The 17,518-nt window shown below is 35.0% G+C and overlaps 2 protein-coding genes and 1 pseudogene across 2 annotated transcripts; all 3 read right to left on the reverse strand.

Moving 5' to 3' along the window:
* Window positions 1–251: 251 nt before the first annotated feature.
* LOC140853157 (uncharacterized) lies at window positions 252–8,074 on the reverse strand. Its single transcript, XM_073247246.1, has 2 exons — window positions 7,672–8,074; window positions 252–752 (listed from the first exon to the last, which is right to left on the reverse strand). The coding sequence occupies exons 1-2, from the start codon at window positions 8,072–8,074 to the stop codon at window positions 700–702; spliced, it is 456 nt and encodes a 151-aa protein (XP_073103347.1). The 3' UTR covers window positions 252–699.
* A 5,103-nt stretch (window positions 8,075–13,177) lies between these two features.
* Window positions 13,178–16,788, reverse strand: LOC109506542 (cytochrome P450 81Q32-like; annotated as a pseudogene).
* On the reverse strand, window positions 16,532–17,179 carry LOC140853158 (ACT domain-containing protein ACR8-like). Its single transcript, XM_073247247.1, has 3 exons — window positions 17,123–17,179; window positions 16,898–16,988; window positions 16,532–16,770 (listed from the first exon to the last, which is right to left on the reverse strand). The coding sequence occupies exons 1-3, from the start codon at window positions 17,177–17,179 to the stop codon at window positions 16,532–16,534; spliced, it is 387 nt and encodes a 128-aa protein (XP_073103348.1).
* Window positions 17,180–17,518: the final 339 nt, after the last annotated feature.

The raw sequence follows: 17,518 nt of genomic DNA on the forward strand, positions 1-17,518 counted from the left end.
TAATTGGTGGCGGTTGTGCTGGTCAGAAGGCTGCTTCTTCTTCCTCACATTCCCTGATGGACCAACCACTTTGCAGTGTGAAATCTTGGTGTAACTATATGTGTTATTCCGTTAGATATTATGGAGAGAACAGCGTGATATCAACTCAAGGGCCTCACTTCACCTCACTCAAGTCTAATTCCTGCATTATCATCAAATAACCATCATCACTCATGCCCACCATATATATATAATCACAACTTTCCCCAAGGCAAATGGAAGCACCTCCCCCTTTTGGTTTCAATTGCACCAGGTAACTAAAACATAGTAAATGGACATGTCTCAGAGATATTCTACCTTGTCTCAGTTGTTTGAGTGTGTCCATGCAGGAACAAAGGAATAATGCCCTAATAGAGGAGAAAATGGGAAGAAGAAAAAGGGTAGGAATGGACATGAATCTCATTGTTGTTGGACTTGATCTCATCACCAATGCTCAATCTTGCTGATGGACTCATCGGTGGCATGGATCTCATTGTCATTGGAGGCCTCAGTCTCATTGAAGGAAGAGATGAGTTGGGGTCGGAGCGGTGTGAGCATGGAGAAGATGACCATGTAGAGATCTGTGCATAAACTCATTTTGAGATCTATGCCAGTATCAAGTGCATAAACTTTGAGATCTATGCCAATGGAAAAATGATAAAGTGTAGAGCATTTTGAAATCTACTGCCCCAAATTCAGAGCGTAATAGACATCATATCCCAGCAAGGCAGATCCTGCAGACATCAAAGCTATGTGAACAATAAATCTAATCATTTCATAATAGCCATGACATAATAATTTTACTCCTTGAGAGCTAATTAAATAACATTTTACAAACCTTGTTCATCGACATATAACCAAGATGATAAGAGTCATATAAACTCCAAGACAATATTGACATAATCTAGATAAAAGTCTTCACATCTAATCTGAACTACTAGAAGATCAGATGAACAGGAAAACACAACAACTAAAATTTACAAAGTCCTCACAAACTAACTAGCATGCTTCCCAAAGTTCAACAAGCAATCACAATTTAGAATCTAATAAAAGAAGAAAAAAAAGAAGAGTAACGAGCTACATTAACCCAATAAGTGACAAAAAACTTCAAAGTGGGTCAAAGCATGTTCACTTATAAAAAATCAAATGCATACAATTAACTAGGCAAAATCTCATGCTTATGAAATATTAGAGAATAATATTCCATTTTTTAAGTGTGCTTTCTATATAACGATACTAATTCCAACATCTAAGTATGGCCACATAACCTAGTGGCATGGATCAAATAATATATAACTGATAACAAAAAATAAATAGCCATTATAAGAAAAAGGACCATTTGTGAGGGATTTTACGAGGAAAAAAGAAAAAAATTCAATGAAAATTTATATTTTCGATGGAAATAAGGTCGTCGAAAAATCCTCCTCGAAAACTTTTTTCGAGGGATTTTTTCGAGAAAATTTATTTTTCAAGGGTTTTTTTGATGAAATTTTTTTTTTGAAAACTTCTAACAGATTTTTCGAGAATTTTTTGAGGAAATCTTTCCAAAAAATTTTTCGAGAAAAATTTTTCGAGAGATTTTTCAAGGAAATCTTTCCAAGGGATTTTTTGAAAAAAAAATTGAGAGATTTTTTGAGGAAAATTTTTTGAGAGATTTTCAAGTGACTTTTCAATATTTTCGAGGAAATTATCCCTCACTAAATAGTTTTTCGAGGGAATAATCTCTCATAAAATGACTTTTCGAGAAAAAATAATCCCTCGCAAAATATAATTTGAGAAAAATATTTCACTATAATATTTAAATCTGACCATTAAAATGAACCTGAAATATCCTATTTTTTTTAATACACCTGATCATATATAAATAATCTCTATAACAACAAATCATATTCATAAATATAACATATTAATCCTAATAGAAAATCATAATCATCACAAATATCATCCTTCTCATATATCTAAGTTCATAAATAAAAAAGTTCCACAAATATCATCATCCTCATCATATCCATGTCCATAACTAAAAAAAGGTATCCACAAGTATCATCATCCTCATCATATCCAAGTCCATAACAAAAAAAAGTATGACAAGCATCATCATCCCAAGCATAGCAAAAAAAGAAAATCATAAGTGACCATCCTCCTCCTCCTGATCATTATCATCATCATCACAATCATCACCATTTGCAGGGTAGCAGTTGGAAGCGATGCTAAATTGTGGATGAAGCTTGCACTAAGATAGATGGATTGACCTACATCTTCTTCATCGTAAGGTGCATGAACTCCTCCATACAAAAAATATGAGCAGATAAGTCACTATTTTGGATGGCTAATTCATTATTTTGGACTGCTAATTGACTATTCTGAACAGCTAACTCCTCATTTGAGCAGATACAGTCCCAAACATACCATAAATCTTCTCTCACTCGTAAATCCACTCCTTAGGGACTCGTAAAAATGTGCAGTCAAAAAATGAGGAGCCTATCAGCAAGCTAGCTTATGATCCAAGTCCATAAATCCATCTCTTGTTTCCTCCATTGTTTCTTTCCATATATGCATCATGGATGACTGAGGCTGCTATTGTGATGATTCTGCACCATCCTCTCCGGTCGAGCTTTGACTTGATTGCACTTCTTGCCACTTCTGTGTAAAATTAATCTGCAAAAAAATTAGATACAATAAGTAAACATACAAATAGTATAAATATGTGAATTAATGTAAAATTTTTTGAATACTTTACATATGCCGTCTCTGTTAGAGATGGCAATGGGTAGGTTTGGATCGGATATTGTACTACCATCTTCAAATCTGAATTTAATACCCTAAACCAAACCCTACCCGATACCCGATCGGGTAACAAAATAGATACCCATGCCCATATCCAATGGGTTCGAGATACCCACGAGTAATCTAGTTCTCCATACCCAATCCATACCTGCCCCATGCCTATCCCATATCCAAAAAAAATAAACAATCAAAATAATTTTATGCATATTATCAATCAAAATAAAATTATCAATTCAATATAGAATATAATTTATAAATCTAGATTTATAGAAATCAAACATAGAAATAGAATTACAATTCAACATAGAACATATAAATAATCAAAATAAATTTATGCATATTATCAACCAAGACAGAATTATCAAAATAGAATTATAAATATATATATTCGAGTATAGGTTTGGGTATTACCCATACCCATAGGTTCGGATTGGATTCGGATTCAGATTTGAGTAGAAAATAGTACTACCCATACCCTACCTATACCCATGCTATAGTTTTCGGATTTTACCCAAACCCAATCAAATCTTATTTTTTGGATTTGATCGGATTTGGATAGGATGCATACCCATCGGGTCGGGTCGATTTTACCATCCCTAGTCTCTGCTCTTTTATTCACCCATTGAGTGCCATCCTTTTTCTTTTGATGGGTGTGTTTGAAGAGCTCATCTAATATAGATATCCGATCCAACTACTGCATCTAAATTTTACAACACAAACAACATTAGCAATTTTAAAAATAAAATTATATTATTAACAATATAAAGTGGATAAAGAATATATATGCATTAATAATAAATAAAAAATTGTATCATAAAGAATAAACTAATGTCAATCTTGTCATATGGTCGTTAATGCTAATGGAACCACCAATGTAAAGTGAAAAGCCCAATCCACTGCAATCAGATGCGCGATTCTTCTTGTTCTTCTGATTTTTGGCTTTGAACTCATCACTATCTCGATATTTCCATAGCTCCCACCATACACCCTCCCCAATCCAATCTAGCTTGCAGTTACAATTTTCATAAGTCTTGTTAAAAATGTTAGTAAGATGATTTAAACTATGATACTCTCAATTCCTTCGGATATACTACTCATCCTCTGGATCCCATTAAATTTTTTCTACCAAAAAGAAAAAAAAAGTTCGGTATCAATAAAATATATAGATACTTTTTAACTCAAATAAAAGCAAACAAAGGTACCCAATAAACTTAAAAAATATTCTTGCCTCAAATTCATGAAACATCATGTCTCGTTTCCTCTTTGAAATCTTCTTTTATGAAGAGTAAAGACCATTGTACTTTCTCTTAAGAATTTCAATCAAAGCAGGGATCACCATATGGTCGTCATCGAAACTGTACAAATTAACAACAGTCAAGTAATTATGTATATTCATTTCAACTGAATAAAATAGTGCAATAAACTAAATATTATATAATTTTATTCATAACCACTTGGAATTAACGTTGCCCTCTCTGATGTCTGCCTATGCAAGCCCCCTGGCTAGAAGTTGTAGTGGCAGGAGTGTGCATATGTTGGATAGATGGTGACTGCCTAGGTGGGACCACAGTGTGGGAAAAGAAGGGCTGTAAGTATGGCTAGGTGTGTGTGGCATAATATTTGTATATTGAAAATAAAGTGATGGATATGTAGAAAATGATGGTGGCATTGTGGAGGAAGGGGTAGGGTAAAAGTGGTAGGAATGGAAGGTGGAATGAAACCAGAATATGGTAGTTGAGTAGTAAAAGCCCCTGAGATCATAGTAGGGAGATGTGGTGGAATAGAAGGAAAAGGATGTGGCACGGTGGAAGAGAGTGGTGTAATGGGAGAGAAAGAGGGTGTCACAGTGGTAGAAGGCAGTGAATGAAGCATCTGGAGGGCCATGATGGTTATGGGTGATGGTAAGTCTGTGATGGTTGTGGTGGTTGTACGAGTCTTCTTTGATCGAGAGGTAGATAACTTTTTCTTTTCCTTCCATGAACTCGATCTGAAGATGACATCTGTAAATGCACAACAATGTAAATATAAAACAAAATAAATATCAAATATTGATTATAACAATCAAAATATAAAATAAAAATTTATATCATAATTACTGGCAAAAAAAATAAAAAAATTACCTAGAAGCATAAATTTTATATCATCATTACTCATCATCATCCTCATTGTCATGTTCATATTTTTCATTGCTTTCTAAATCATTTTCATTAGTGAAATATTTTTCTTCCTCTTCTTCTTCAACTTCATCTTCTTTTTCTTCATCGTCAATAGTGCCTTCAAGATATGCATCAATTTTCTCAAATAATCTCTCACTGTCTCATAAAATTTTACTGAGTCATTATCATCTATTGTATTGACTCAAGACATCTCTTCATCTTGAAAAGCAAGCTCCAAGATGTGGTCATTATCTGTTAGATCTCTCGATCTTATCTTGATGACCACCCACCAATCTATCTTATCTCTTATCCTTCCAGGATAAGGTAAATAATTAATACACTTGCACCATGTATTGGGGAAGAATGAATGGATCAAACTTTAGATACCTTCTATTATGTCGAATCTCAACAATATCATATTATTTGTGTACTTTCATCCCCCGATTTATGATAGGATCAAACTATTCATAGTAAAATATCACCATCCTTTTATCACCTTGTTCAAGATACTGTAACTCCATCACCTCCTTAAGAATACCATATAAATCACTTTCACTATCACCATATCCTCTGCCTTTTACACATACTCCACTATTGATTGTTTTTGCCCTTACTGTATGCATCTGTGTAGAATTTGAATCCACCAATGAAATACATGGGCTATGTTTTTACCACTCTCATGGGACCCCAGGCTAAGTCATTCAAGTATTGATTTCATATCATACTACATGGATTATGCACCTAATCATAAATTGCAAAAACAATGTATTAGTACATATGTTTCAGATGAACAAAAAATTTCTATTGGCACAAGCAGGAGTTAAAGCTTCCATAATCTTGAAACCATAATGCAAATGAAGCCTCAATCCTTGTATCTATCTGAGCATTACTAAGACATCCAGGAGTAGAAGCATATACATACTGCACAAACATACTAAACTACCATGTTGTATTCGTTTCGATAGATTTATTAATTGAGTATAAAGTTCTGTGTGGAGTTAAGGAGGATTCAATACTTAAGATATGGCTTCACTTCATCACAGTTTAACAATACATGTAATGTTGCAGTAGTAAGCTCCGCATCATTCAAATACCGAGTTCTACACTAACCAGATAGGCGGCCAAAGTTACTAAATATTGAAAGAGTTGGTTGGCGCCTTATTTCATACTCTTCTCTATCATCATTTTGATTAGCTCTAGTGCCCATAGGATGTACGTGAGGCTCAAAATAATACGAATAGAAATAAGATGTCTCCTGTGCTAAGTATGCCTCATATATAAAGCCTTCAAGGCGAGCTTTATTCTTAACCATTTTTTTCAATTTATTAAAGAACCTAAGAACAAAGCATTGTATGTTAGTCCATGTGATATGAAAGATTATGTGGATAAATATTTGAAATAAATATAAAAATATTATTCTTTACCTCTTAAAGAGATACATCCATCTGTATCGAACAGGTCCACCAACTCATGCTTCATATGGTAGGTGAATAGGTAAATGTTTCATTGAGTCAAAAAAACTAGATGGAAATATATGTTCCAACTTACATAAGATAATAGGGATATTGTGTTCCATTTGTACTAAATCCTCCTCCCACAGCACAGTTGAGCATAAGTCTCTAAAGAATATACTCAACTCGATAAGAGGCTTCCATATTGGTTCCGGTAATACTCTAAATGCAATGGGCAACAAGCAATCCATAAATATATGGCAATCATAACTCTTCATCCCAAATAACTTGCTTTCATTTATATCCACACATCTACCCAGATTTGAAGCATATCCATCGAGCAGTTTCAACCCTTTTATCCATTCACAAATAACTCTTTTTTGGTCTAATGTGAAGCTAAAATTAGCTTTTGGTTTCACCACCTTCCATTAGGTAACTCATAGAGCTCTAAATCTCATCACCTACAATACTCTTTCAAGTTGAATATCAGTACTCATAGTTGGCTCATATTCTTCATGTTTTGTTCAATACTAATAGTCAGGTTTGAAATCTTTTTCCAAAAGATGTACTTTTACTTCCTCTACTGTGAGATACTTTATGTTTTTACACTTGAAATAAGAACACCTAATTTTTTCCTCACTCAAAAATATAGATTGTTGGCATGTAAAGTGAATAAACCATTCTATCCGTATTAGAAACTCATCTGTATAACTCTTTTGGTTCAATAAAAATCTATTATACATTCAACTACGATAATCATGAATGTCCATACTCTGTCAAAAATATAACACATAAGATAATCAATAACAAATATATAAAATATGATAAAAATAAGATAATAATATAGTTTTTTAATTTTTAAGAAAGAATAATTTAACTTTGCGAATGATACTATTATTTATGGCATAATTTTTTTTTTTTTTTGCAAAGCAGATCCTATTGGGCAGTGGTTAAAAGGCTCGTGAAAGAGATAGAGAGAGAGACACACGCATAGCACAGAGAGCGGGGGAGGGGAAGGTGGCCTAGCTCCTCCTATCCTGTTCTCTCTTCCACCATTTGAAGAAGAAGGTGAAGTGGGAGAGAGACAGAGAGAGAGATACACACACAGCGGCGAAGTGGGAGAGAGACAGAGAGAGAGACACACACACATCACAGAGAGTTGGGGAGGGGAATGCGGTCTCCTCCTGTCCTCTTCTCTCTTCCGCCATTTGAAGAAGAAGGCGGAGAGAAAAATAGGAGGAAGAAGGAGAACAAGATACCTTGGGATTGCGGGGAGATGGAGGTGTTGGTCTGCACGGTGGGGTGGCGAGGGTACGGGCCGCACGACGAGGTGGCACAGCCGGGTGGCGTGGCGAGGCGGCGTGGTGGCACGGCGAGGGCACAGGCCGCACGGCAAGGCGGTGTGGCCACGGTATGGCCGCATGGCAAGGCGGCATGGCGAGGCAGCATGGCAAGGTAGCGACGGATGAGGTTGATGGGAACGGTGAGGGTGCTGGCGGCGGCGAGATTACGGAAGATCAAACCTAGGGCATGGGACGGGAAGGAAGAGGAAGGGATTTGGGGTGTCACGAATGAGGGCGTGGGCGGTGGGGCTGGCCTGTCACGAACGAGAGCATAGGTGGTGAGGCGAGTTCTAGAATTTGGGATTAGCGGGATGGCCATGGATTCAATGTTAAGTGGCTGGGCTGAGCCACTTAACCAATTAAAATAAAATCAGATATATCTTACAATATATATTAATATATATTATAATTTAAAATATAAAATTAATATAATATATAAATATTTGAGTAGGATATGTGAGCTTTCTAATCGAGTATTTTGCTTTTTGAGCACGATTCAAAAAACTAATTGAGCTACTTGAGCTCAATTTGAGATCGATATCAGTCGAGTCGAACTGAGTTTGAATAAAAGTTGAGCTCGAATAGCTTATAATAGCTTGACTCATTTACAGCTCTAATCAAAATATATATATATATATATAATTTAAAATTATCGAAAGCATCTTTTGAACCCCAGAACAGTAATTGTCAAATAAGCCTAAATTCCATATAGTGACATCGTGGTGTTCCCCATAGATCCCAAACCCGCCAGGTCGACCCTACTTATTATACATATATATAATAAAGATATGTAAGTCATATTCAATAATCAATATACATTATTTTCTAGCTATTAATTATGTATATATAATCAAGATATGTAATAGTTAATTAATATAAGAATATACTAGCAGTTAAGAGGTAAGAATATGGTAGATAATTAATTTATCGGCAATTCCTTGGAGATTCCCTTAGAAAATTATTTAAAAAATAATTTATTAGCAATACCTAGGCAAAATCTCTTGGAAAACCATTAAAATAAATAATTTTTGAAATCCCCAGAAAAGTCCTTGGAAAACCATTTAAATAAATAATTTATTGGTGTTCCCTCGAAAAATTCCTTAAAAACCATTTAATTTTTATGATTTTTAATGCAATGAAATAGTCAAAATTTAATTCTAATGCATTGACTAAATAAAAAGCCACCGATAGTGGTAGTCTTATAAAGATATCCATCAAGTGTACTTTTACTGCTTGACATGCTTTTATATTCGTAAAAATGAAAATTAACTTTATTATATAACTTTCAATATGTAATGATAAAATGATAAGAAACTGGCTATGAATAACAAAAAATTGATTCGTTTAGTATATATAGTAATAGTAATTAGTATAAAATAATTAATAAATAAAATAAAAGTAATTACATAAAAAAATTTGAATCCAATTCAACTCAACCCAACTTATCTGAATCGGAGACAATAAAAGCATCAAAATCCAAATCTGAATCCTCCTGATCAACCCTACTTCAATAATAATTAAGATGTGTAAGGCATATTCAATAATCAATATACATTACTTTTTAGCTGTTAATTATATATATATAATCAAGATATGTAAAAGTTAATAAATATTAAGAGCATACTAGATAGTTAAGAGTTAAGAATATACTAAATAATTAATTCATTAGCAATCCCTCGGAGATTTCCATGAAAATCATTTAAAAAATAATTTATTGACAATCCCTCGATAAAATCCCTCGAAAAACCATTAGAATAAATAATTTTTTGAAATCCCTCGAAAAAGCTCTTGGAAAACCATTTAAATAAATAATTTATTGGTGTTCCCTTAGAAAATTTCTTGGAGAACTGTTTAAATAAATAATTTTTTGATATCTATCAAAAAATCCCATGAAAAATTGATATAAAAAATAACTTATTTAGAATCCTTAGAAAAATCCCTTGGAAAAAATATGTGAAATAATTTATTTAAAATCGCTCAAAATGTCCTTGAGAAACTGATTTTTCGAGGATTTTTTCAAGGGACTTGTTTAATCAAAATCTTATAGAAAGAACATTTGTAAGGAAAGAACCCTTAAAAAATCCTTCGATAATTATTTTTGTGAGGGATTTTTTAAACAAATATTTTTCATCAAAATTTTTTCACTAGGAACTTATTTATGAGAGAAAATCTCTTGAAAAATTCCTCGCAAAAATAATTTCCTAAGAATTTTTTTGAGGGAATATTTTTCATTAAAATTTTTCATTAAGAACTCATTTATGAGGATACATTTCCTAAGCAAATTCCTTGAAAATTATTTTTTTGAGGAATATTTTTCACCAAAATTTTTCACTAAGAATCATTTATGAGAAAAATTTTCAAAAAATCACTCACAAAAATAACTTCTAAAAATATTTTATAGAAATATTTTTCATCAAAATTTTTCTTTAAGAACTCATTTATGAGGGACAAATCCGTCAGAACATCCCTTGCAAAAATAATTTTTGAGAGATTTTTTGAGGAAATATTTTTCATCAAAATTTTTTAACTAAGAACTTATTTATGAGAAAAAAATTTTCAAAATTTTCTCACAAAAATAATTTTAAAAGGATTTTTCGAGAGAATATTTTTCATCAAAATTTTTTCATGAGAACTCATTTATAAGGGAACAATCCCTTGGCAAATTTCTTGCAAAAATAATTTTTTAGTGATTTTTTAAGAAAATATTTTTTATCAAAATTTTTTAAATAAGAACTCATTTATGAGAAAAAAATCTTTTGAAATTTTTTCATAAAAATAATTTCAAAGAGATTTTTCGAGAAATATTTTTCATCAAAATTTTTTTCCTAAAAACTCATTTGTTTGAGAACAATCCCTCAAAAAATTGCTCACAAAAATAATTTTTGAGAGATTTTATGAGAAAATATTTTTCATCAAAATTTTTTGACTAAGACTTACTTATGAGGAAAAAATCCCTCACAAAAATAATTTTAAAAATTTTTTTGAGGAAATATTTTTGATCAAAATTTTTCTCCTAAGAACTCATTTGTAAGAGAGAAATTCCCTGAAAAATCCCTCACAAATTATTTTTGTGAAAGATTTTCCAAGAAAAATTTTTTCCTTGAAAAATTTTGGTAGTTAGTATTTTTTTCTGAAAAATCCTTCGAAATTGCGAGGGATTTTTTTTCCTTGATAAATTCTATCGATAAATCACCTTTTTGTAGTGGTGAGTGGATCCTTAAAAAACTACTATTTTAATTATCAGTGGTACAATATTGAAATTAGTTTCTCATGTTACAACTCGATAAGACCAACATATAATTACCATTGGTAGGGCTACGATAGATCATAGCAATGTTGAATATATACAAAAATATTTTCACAATTTATCCAATCAAATTCTTCAAAACCATTACTTAAATTGGATTATATATCCAAATTAACTTATCTATAGAAAGATCAAAATACATATCTTATTCTCATATTGTTTCCAAGATAAATCATAATATACTTGACCATTCTTAGGACTTTTTGCATACATATCCTCCAAGATAATAGAATTTATATGAATATCCTCATAAAATTGATATATATATATATATATATATATACCTTTACAAAATACTTATTTTGCACATATATCTTTCTTTTTCCTCTTTTCTTGCATATATATCCACACCATCTAACACATTAAGAAATTAATGTTTAAACTTTAAATGATTGAAACACCTTTAGCGGGTAAACATGCAAAAAAATATTTATATGGGTATATGTATAAGTTATAGCAATTTTGAGAGAGTATTTGTGCAATTTTATATATTGAAGAGGGTTTACATGCAAAAAAATCTTTTTTAATGATATTAATTATGAGAAAAAGATGAGTGTGATCAAGTGAATAGGGCAAATGATCATTCTACTAATGAAGTGAATAGGGCAAATGATCATCAAATTTATCTTTTTTCTAAGTAATGTTTTTATTTAAAAAATTAAGGAGCTAGTACAAGACTAATCTAAATATTAAAACAAGTTGAAATGACCAAATTAAAATTTTAAACTTTTTTCCATGTAAACCCTCTTATATATGTGAAATTGCATGATGTTCTCGCAAAGCTACTATTTATATAGATATCCTTATAAATATTTCTTTTTACATATCTATCCATTAGGGATGTTTTAGTCATTTAAAATTTAAATCATTAATTTTTTAGATAGTATTAGACAATGTGGATATATGTGCGAGAAAATAAAGAAAACGAAGAATATACATATAAAATAAATATTTTATAAGGTTATACATACAAATATCAATTTTAGAAGAGTATTCATATAAAGTACTAATTTTTAAGAGGATTTGCATGTAAAAAAATTAATTAAAAAATATAAAAATTATCAAAACTATTTTGAAAACACACTCAGAAGCATTAGTCACTTACTTTGTAGATGTAAAAGTTTAGAAAATTTTAACTAAGTCACATGGATGCTTCGAGATCTAACAATCCAAAATCACACACATAATTATTATAATAAGAGAAATAAGTTAATAACCTTATCCTGTTTGCTATCAAAGAAAAGCAGGAAATGATACAGTAAAGCCCCTCTAAGGCTAGCCTAGAGAGAGTGAAGAGAGAGACGTAAGAGGAAAAAGAGAGATGGTAGGGAGTTAGAGGTGTGTTAGAATGAGAGAGTGCGCTAGAGTGAGGCACACTCCCCTTTTTTTCCCTTCCACACACCGGTTAAAGTGTTGCCGCACAACAAAGAGGCGTAGGCCCTCCTGGTTCGGTGGTTTTGTGAAAAGTAAAATGAATCTTCGTCTTTCTCATGAAACTCATGATCCAGCCTTCATGAATCAAGGACATTTTTTTTTCCGCTCCATTAATGATGTCAGGATCTAGATAGATCATAGTTAGGCTACATTGCAATGAAAATTAAATTTTAGTAGCTAATTGAAATTTTTTAAAAATTTAGGATTGAGGGATAACTAGTCTAAAATTAAGAGGCATCTCTATGATTTTTTTTTTAAAACAATGAATTGAAAGAAATTGGTTTTTCATCGAGAGCATGTTTCATAGGGAGTTGGACTCTGAAATAGAAATGAAAAGAAGTAAATATCATTCCAACAAATTTTCTGGGAGAGTCTTATTTCTATTTTGATTTCAAAAAAAAATAAAATACACCAATTCTCCAAAATTTAGTTCCTACTCTTACCTAGTATTTAAATTTTATTTCAATTTCGATTTCGATTTTTGTCACAAACTAAATATATCTGGAGATATGATTATTTTGATTCTTATTCTAATTGATATCGATTCCGAATATGAATCAAATTCTCCCAATTGTAACCAAGACAAGAAGCACATCAATTATTTGATGGGTAGAAAAGCGACATTAGTCTGGAATCCATGACATGGGCATCACAAGGCCACAAACATGCCACTAACACAGGTTGAAACCAATTGCGTATTGCATTGTTAAAAGTAAAAGAAAAGTCTCCAATTAACCACCTGACGTCTCAGACAGGTGCATCTCAATCCATAAAAAGGAAATTAGAGAAAATGAAATAGACATTTAGACTTGACCTCCTCCTTATCCATACAAGCTTGCAGCTATCTAATACTTAAATTATTTGTAGGCACCCACTTTCAATGGTTCAAAGCCGCACAAGAACCTCCATCATGCTGACACATCGCCTCAAGGGGTACAACCTTTGGAAGCGTCACCGCACTCCCTTCAGGCATGTCCACCTCCCCTCCTCCCACCCATTTCCACTCAAAACATTGGATCATAGTCCCCAACGCCAACCCTATCACTCTCATAGCAAGCCCTTCCCCGGGACACTTCTCCTCCCCATCCCGAAAGGAAGCGCCATTCCACCCTCCTCTCTACCATCCAAGAATCTCTCTGGCATGAACTTGGTGGGCTCCACCCATACGTTTGGATCCCTGTGAATGGCCCGGGCGTTGACCAATAGTATGGTGCCACGTGGAATGTCGTAGCCTCCCACGACACAATCTTCATGTGACTCGTGAGGTAATAGAAGTGGGGCAGCAGAGCACAACCTAAGTGTTTCATTGATGATCCCATTAAGATAAGGAAGCTTTGGGAGATCATTTTCTTCAAGCAAGCGCTTCTCCTTCACACACGCATCAATCTCCAGCCTGGCCTTCTGCAGTGCCTCAGGATTGTTTAGGAGTAGCGACATCGCCCACTCCGTTGTCTCTGTCGATGTGTCGGTCCCCGCAACGAATAAGGTCTTCACATATATAAACACAAGGTTAGCGTTCATTGTTCTAACTTTCCAGAATTTGTAACAAAAGAAACAGCAGAACGATCGATGTCTTCACTTCTATAGCTAAAAACAAGAAGATGAGGAAGAAGAAGAGCTATTCATAGCCCATGACACGAAAAGTAATGGTACCAATTTGGTTTCTCTTTTTTAAATAACCTTTTGTAGAATTGACTATTCAAATGTTTTAGATCTTTTAATTCTCTTCACCGCAGATCGTGATCCTAGTGAAGCATTGCTTATCTTCTTCATAATTTCCCAGAATAGGTGTATTTAATAGCCAGCCCCTCCATTAAAACCAGGCCCCGAGTTTTAGTCTCTATTGACTCGGAGTTTAATCCTCGTCCTGGGTTCCAAAGTTTCAACAAGATCCTGGTTCCTAGCGGCCACAGTTGTATTCCAATATGTAGACGGTTAGAAATAACTATGTGCGCACAGATATAAATGTATACAAGGATAGTATAATTACATGGAGGAATAATATAATTATATATAAATATTATTATTAGTGTGTGTGAATCTCCTGTATGTAGGGTGTGGGTTGTCTTTTGCATGAAAGGATGATTGATCTTCTTCGATAATATTAATCATTGGATTGTACTTTATACCATTTTCATAGCTGGATATCAGCTCTATCATATGTATTGTAGATAGAAGAAAGATGTTGAAGTATTTTGAAAATTGGATAAAATGCAATCCAATGATTGATGTCGTGAAAAAAAATTATTTTTTTAATATAAAAAATATAATCTGAACCTGTATCTGCATGTGTATGAGCAAAAATTAAATGCTAATGATCAACAGACCACATGTTAAAGTCTGGTCAAAATGGATTAGAAATAACTGCATGCACATAGATATTAGTATAGCAAAGATAGTATAATAGGGATAATATAATTGGGTACAAGTACTTTTATAAATATGTGCAAATCTCATATATGTATGCGTATAAGTTAAAGCTTAATGATCAACAGACAACGCATTAAAGTCCGGTCAAAGAAAGCACCGGGTGTCAAGTTTCTTTAAAAACTGAAATATAGGGTCGAGCGATGGCTTACTATGATGAAAGCCTTGATAAACTGGTCGGTGTAAGAGTCGGGATCTTTCTCTTGAAGAGAGAGCAGAACGCCGATGATGGTCCTCTTTTTGCTGCTCCCTTCACCTTCACCGTCACCACCACCCTTCATCCGGTGCTCGTCGATAAGTCCTTGCAAGATCTCCTCTTTCTTCTTTTCGAGTCTATCAATCTTCCGGCTGAGGCCCTGGAAGTCTATCACCCTCAGTATTGGAAGAAAGTCTGCGACATTCGACGCCCCACCTACCGCGGCGGGCTGTTCCACAAACTCCGTGAACTGGGCCGACTCCTTGGAGCTTGCCATGTCCTCCCTGTAATACCTCTTCCCGGCGATAGTCCTCATCATCAGGTTCAGCGTCAGCCCTAACAGCCTGGGCTTGAGCTCCACCTTTTCAACCGCGGCATCCCTGCCACCGGATTCGCGGAACAGCCGGCTTACCAAAGCTCGGACCTCCTCGGCGCGGATGTCGGAAAGGGATTCGAGGTGGCCCGAGGAGAGGAGCTCGACGGTAGCGATGCGGCGGAGGTTGCGCCAGTTTGGACCGTAGGGGGCGCTGGAGAGGGTGGTGTAGTTATCGGAGAGGCGACGGACGGAGTGGAGCTGGGGGCGGCTGGCGAAGGCGATGTCATTTTTGGTGAAGCACTCCTTGGCGAGGCGGGCGGAGGAGACGACAAGGACCGGGCGGGAGCCGAAGCGTAGGAGGATGGCTGGGCCGTAGCGGCCGGGCGGAGAGGCCGGCGAGAGTTCGGTGGAGGGGCTTCTTCAAGAGGTGGAGATGGCCGATGATTGGAAAAGAGGTAGGGCTTGGAGGCGATTGGTTCTTCTTTGAAGAAGGGGAGGGGAAGAGGAAGACTTTGACAAGGAGGAGGAGGAGGAGGAAAGAAAGGAAGAGGCCGAGGTAGGAACAGAGGAACCCCATGAGGATGGTTGTGGGATGGAGAGGGAGAAGAGTACAAGGGATATAATTATTATTAGCGAAAGGATTTGTGATAAGCCCTGGTCCAATTGTTGATCGTATGTGTGGTTGCTGGTGGATGTAGTCAGATTTTTTATTTTAAAAATTAAAGATGAGTTATAATTTTTTTTTAAGTTTATATTTATTACAATTACATCTATTATTTTTTAAAATCTACACTTACACTTCAAAATTTAACGTTATTAATCAAATCATTTCAAAAATCTGAAATAACTAAATTACCCTCCACTGTCACTCCGTAATTTACCAGAATCCTTTTCACACATTCAATTGGTCCACAGATTCCATCCCCCCACACTCTTGATATGCGGCTACAGCTTCTGATCTTTTTTGTCCCCAAAAACAGGATTCGATGAGACCCAGGTTATAGAGATTCCTCTTCACGAAACTCCCCAGGTAGAACAGCGCAGCTCCACCGCCGGCTGCCGCCTCGTGGCCCGTCGGCCTCGTCCTGCAGACCCACTACGGTCGATCGTCGTTCACCTTGAGGCTCTCGACGCCAATCTTCTCAATCACTACATCGATCATCTTGGGGTCGGCCAAGTGGCCGACAGCATCGGTGACGTAGAATACATTCATCACCATTTGGCCTTTGGTGGAGACCTCAATCCTCATCATCGAGAGGCCATCTCCCGGAATTTCTGGGTCACATCGGCGAGAAGGCCTCATCGGTCCATTGTGCGCAGCTCCGATCGCAATCCCTAAGATTCACCCACGAGAGGAATCAAATCTAATTGTGGTTGGGATTAGAGAATCGGATACCTGTTAGGCTTTCTTTCTGGAGGGGAATTGAAGCTAATTTATTGCAAAGAACAGTAAAGAAGGTACCTCGGATGCTCTGTACTCGATGGCGGTTTGCAAGCATTGGATCACATGCTGCCGCTCTGCTTTCGAACTGATTGGGTTCCCATCTAGGTGCCTGATGCAAAATTTTTGGAAAGAAATAATTGATAAATTCAAGAATTAACCCATAATTTGAATGGAATCCCCCAAAAAATTGCCCAATAAAGTTAAAATTTAACCTAAAAATGAGGAAAAATCTAAAAAATTTACCAGGTGGGCTCGATCACCATCAGTATCGATGGTGCCGTGGAACACGACGTACTCCATGTCGGTGAGGGTACATATGTCACATCCCGAATCCAACATTCGGATCGGATACGTGATGGCCGCACACTCTTTAGAGCAAGCCCTAAAGAATATGCAAGGCCAAATTAAATCACTACAACCTTAACATCCATACCAATTAATTTCAACAATAATTCGTAAAATCTTATATAATTACAATTTAAATTTCTTCAATTCTCTGATCAAATACTATGACACTTTATTTATCCTTCTGCTCATCCGTAAATCCAAGCTATAGCCAATCATGAACGTCCAGTAACTCTGAGAAGAAAAGAAAGATAAAAGGGGGATGAGCTTTACAGCCCAATAAGAATTCCTATA

Source organism: Elaeis guineensis, chromosome 13, assembly GCF_000442705.2.
Source record: "Elaeis guineensis isolate ETL-2024a chromosome 13, EG11, whole genome shotgun sequence".
Taxonomy (NCBI): domain Eukaryota; kingdom Viridiplantae; phylum Streptophyta; class Magnoliopsida; order Arecales; family Arecaceae; genus Elaeis; species Elaeis guineensis.

Bases quoted from the DNA above. Each gene is read 5' to 3' on its own strand.
- LOC140853157 (XM_073247246.1), bottom strand. From the start codon at position 8,074: ATGGCCATCCCGCTAATCCCAAATTCTAGAACTCGCCTCACCACCTAT. The intron at 753-7,671 runs GTATCTTGTTCT...TGATGTCTGCAG, and splicing joins CATCTCCCCGCAATCCCAAG to GATCTGCCTTGCTGGGATAT.
- LOC140853158 (XM_073247247.1), bottom strand. From the start codon at position 17,179: ATGGAGTACGTCGTGTTCCACGGCACCATCGATACTGATGGTGATCGA. The intron at 16,989-17,122 runs GTAAATTTTTTA...ATTTTGCATCAG, and splicing joins ATGGTGATCGAGCCCACCTG to GCACCTAGATGGGAACCCAA. The intron at 16,771-16,897 runs GTACCTTCTTTA...GGTGAATCTTAG, and splicing joins TCGAGTACAGAGCATCCGAG to GGATTGCGATCGGAGCTGCG.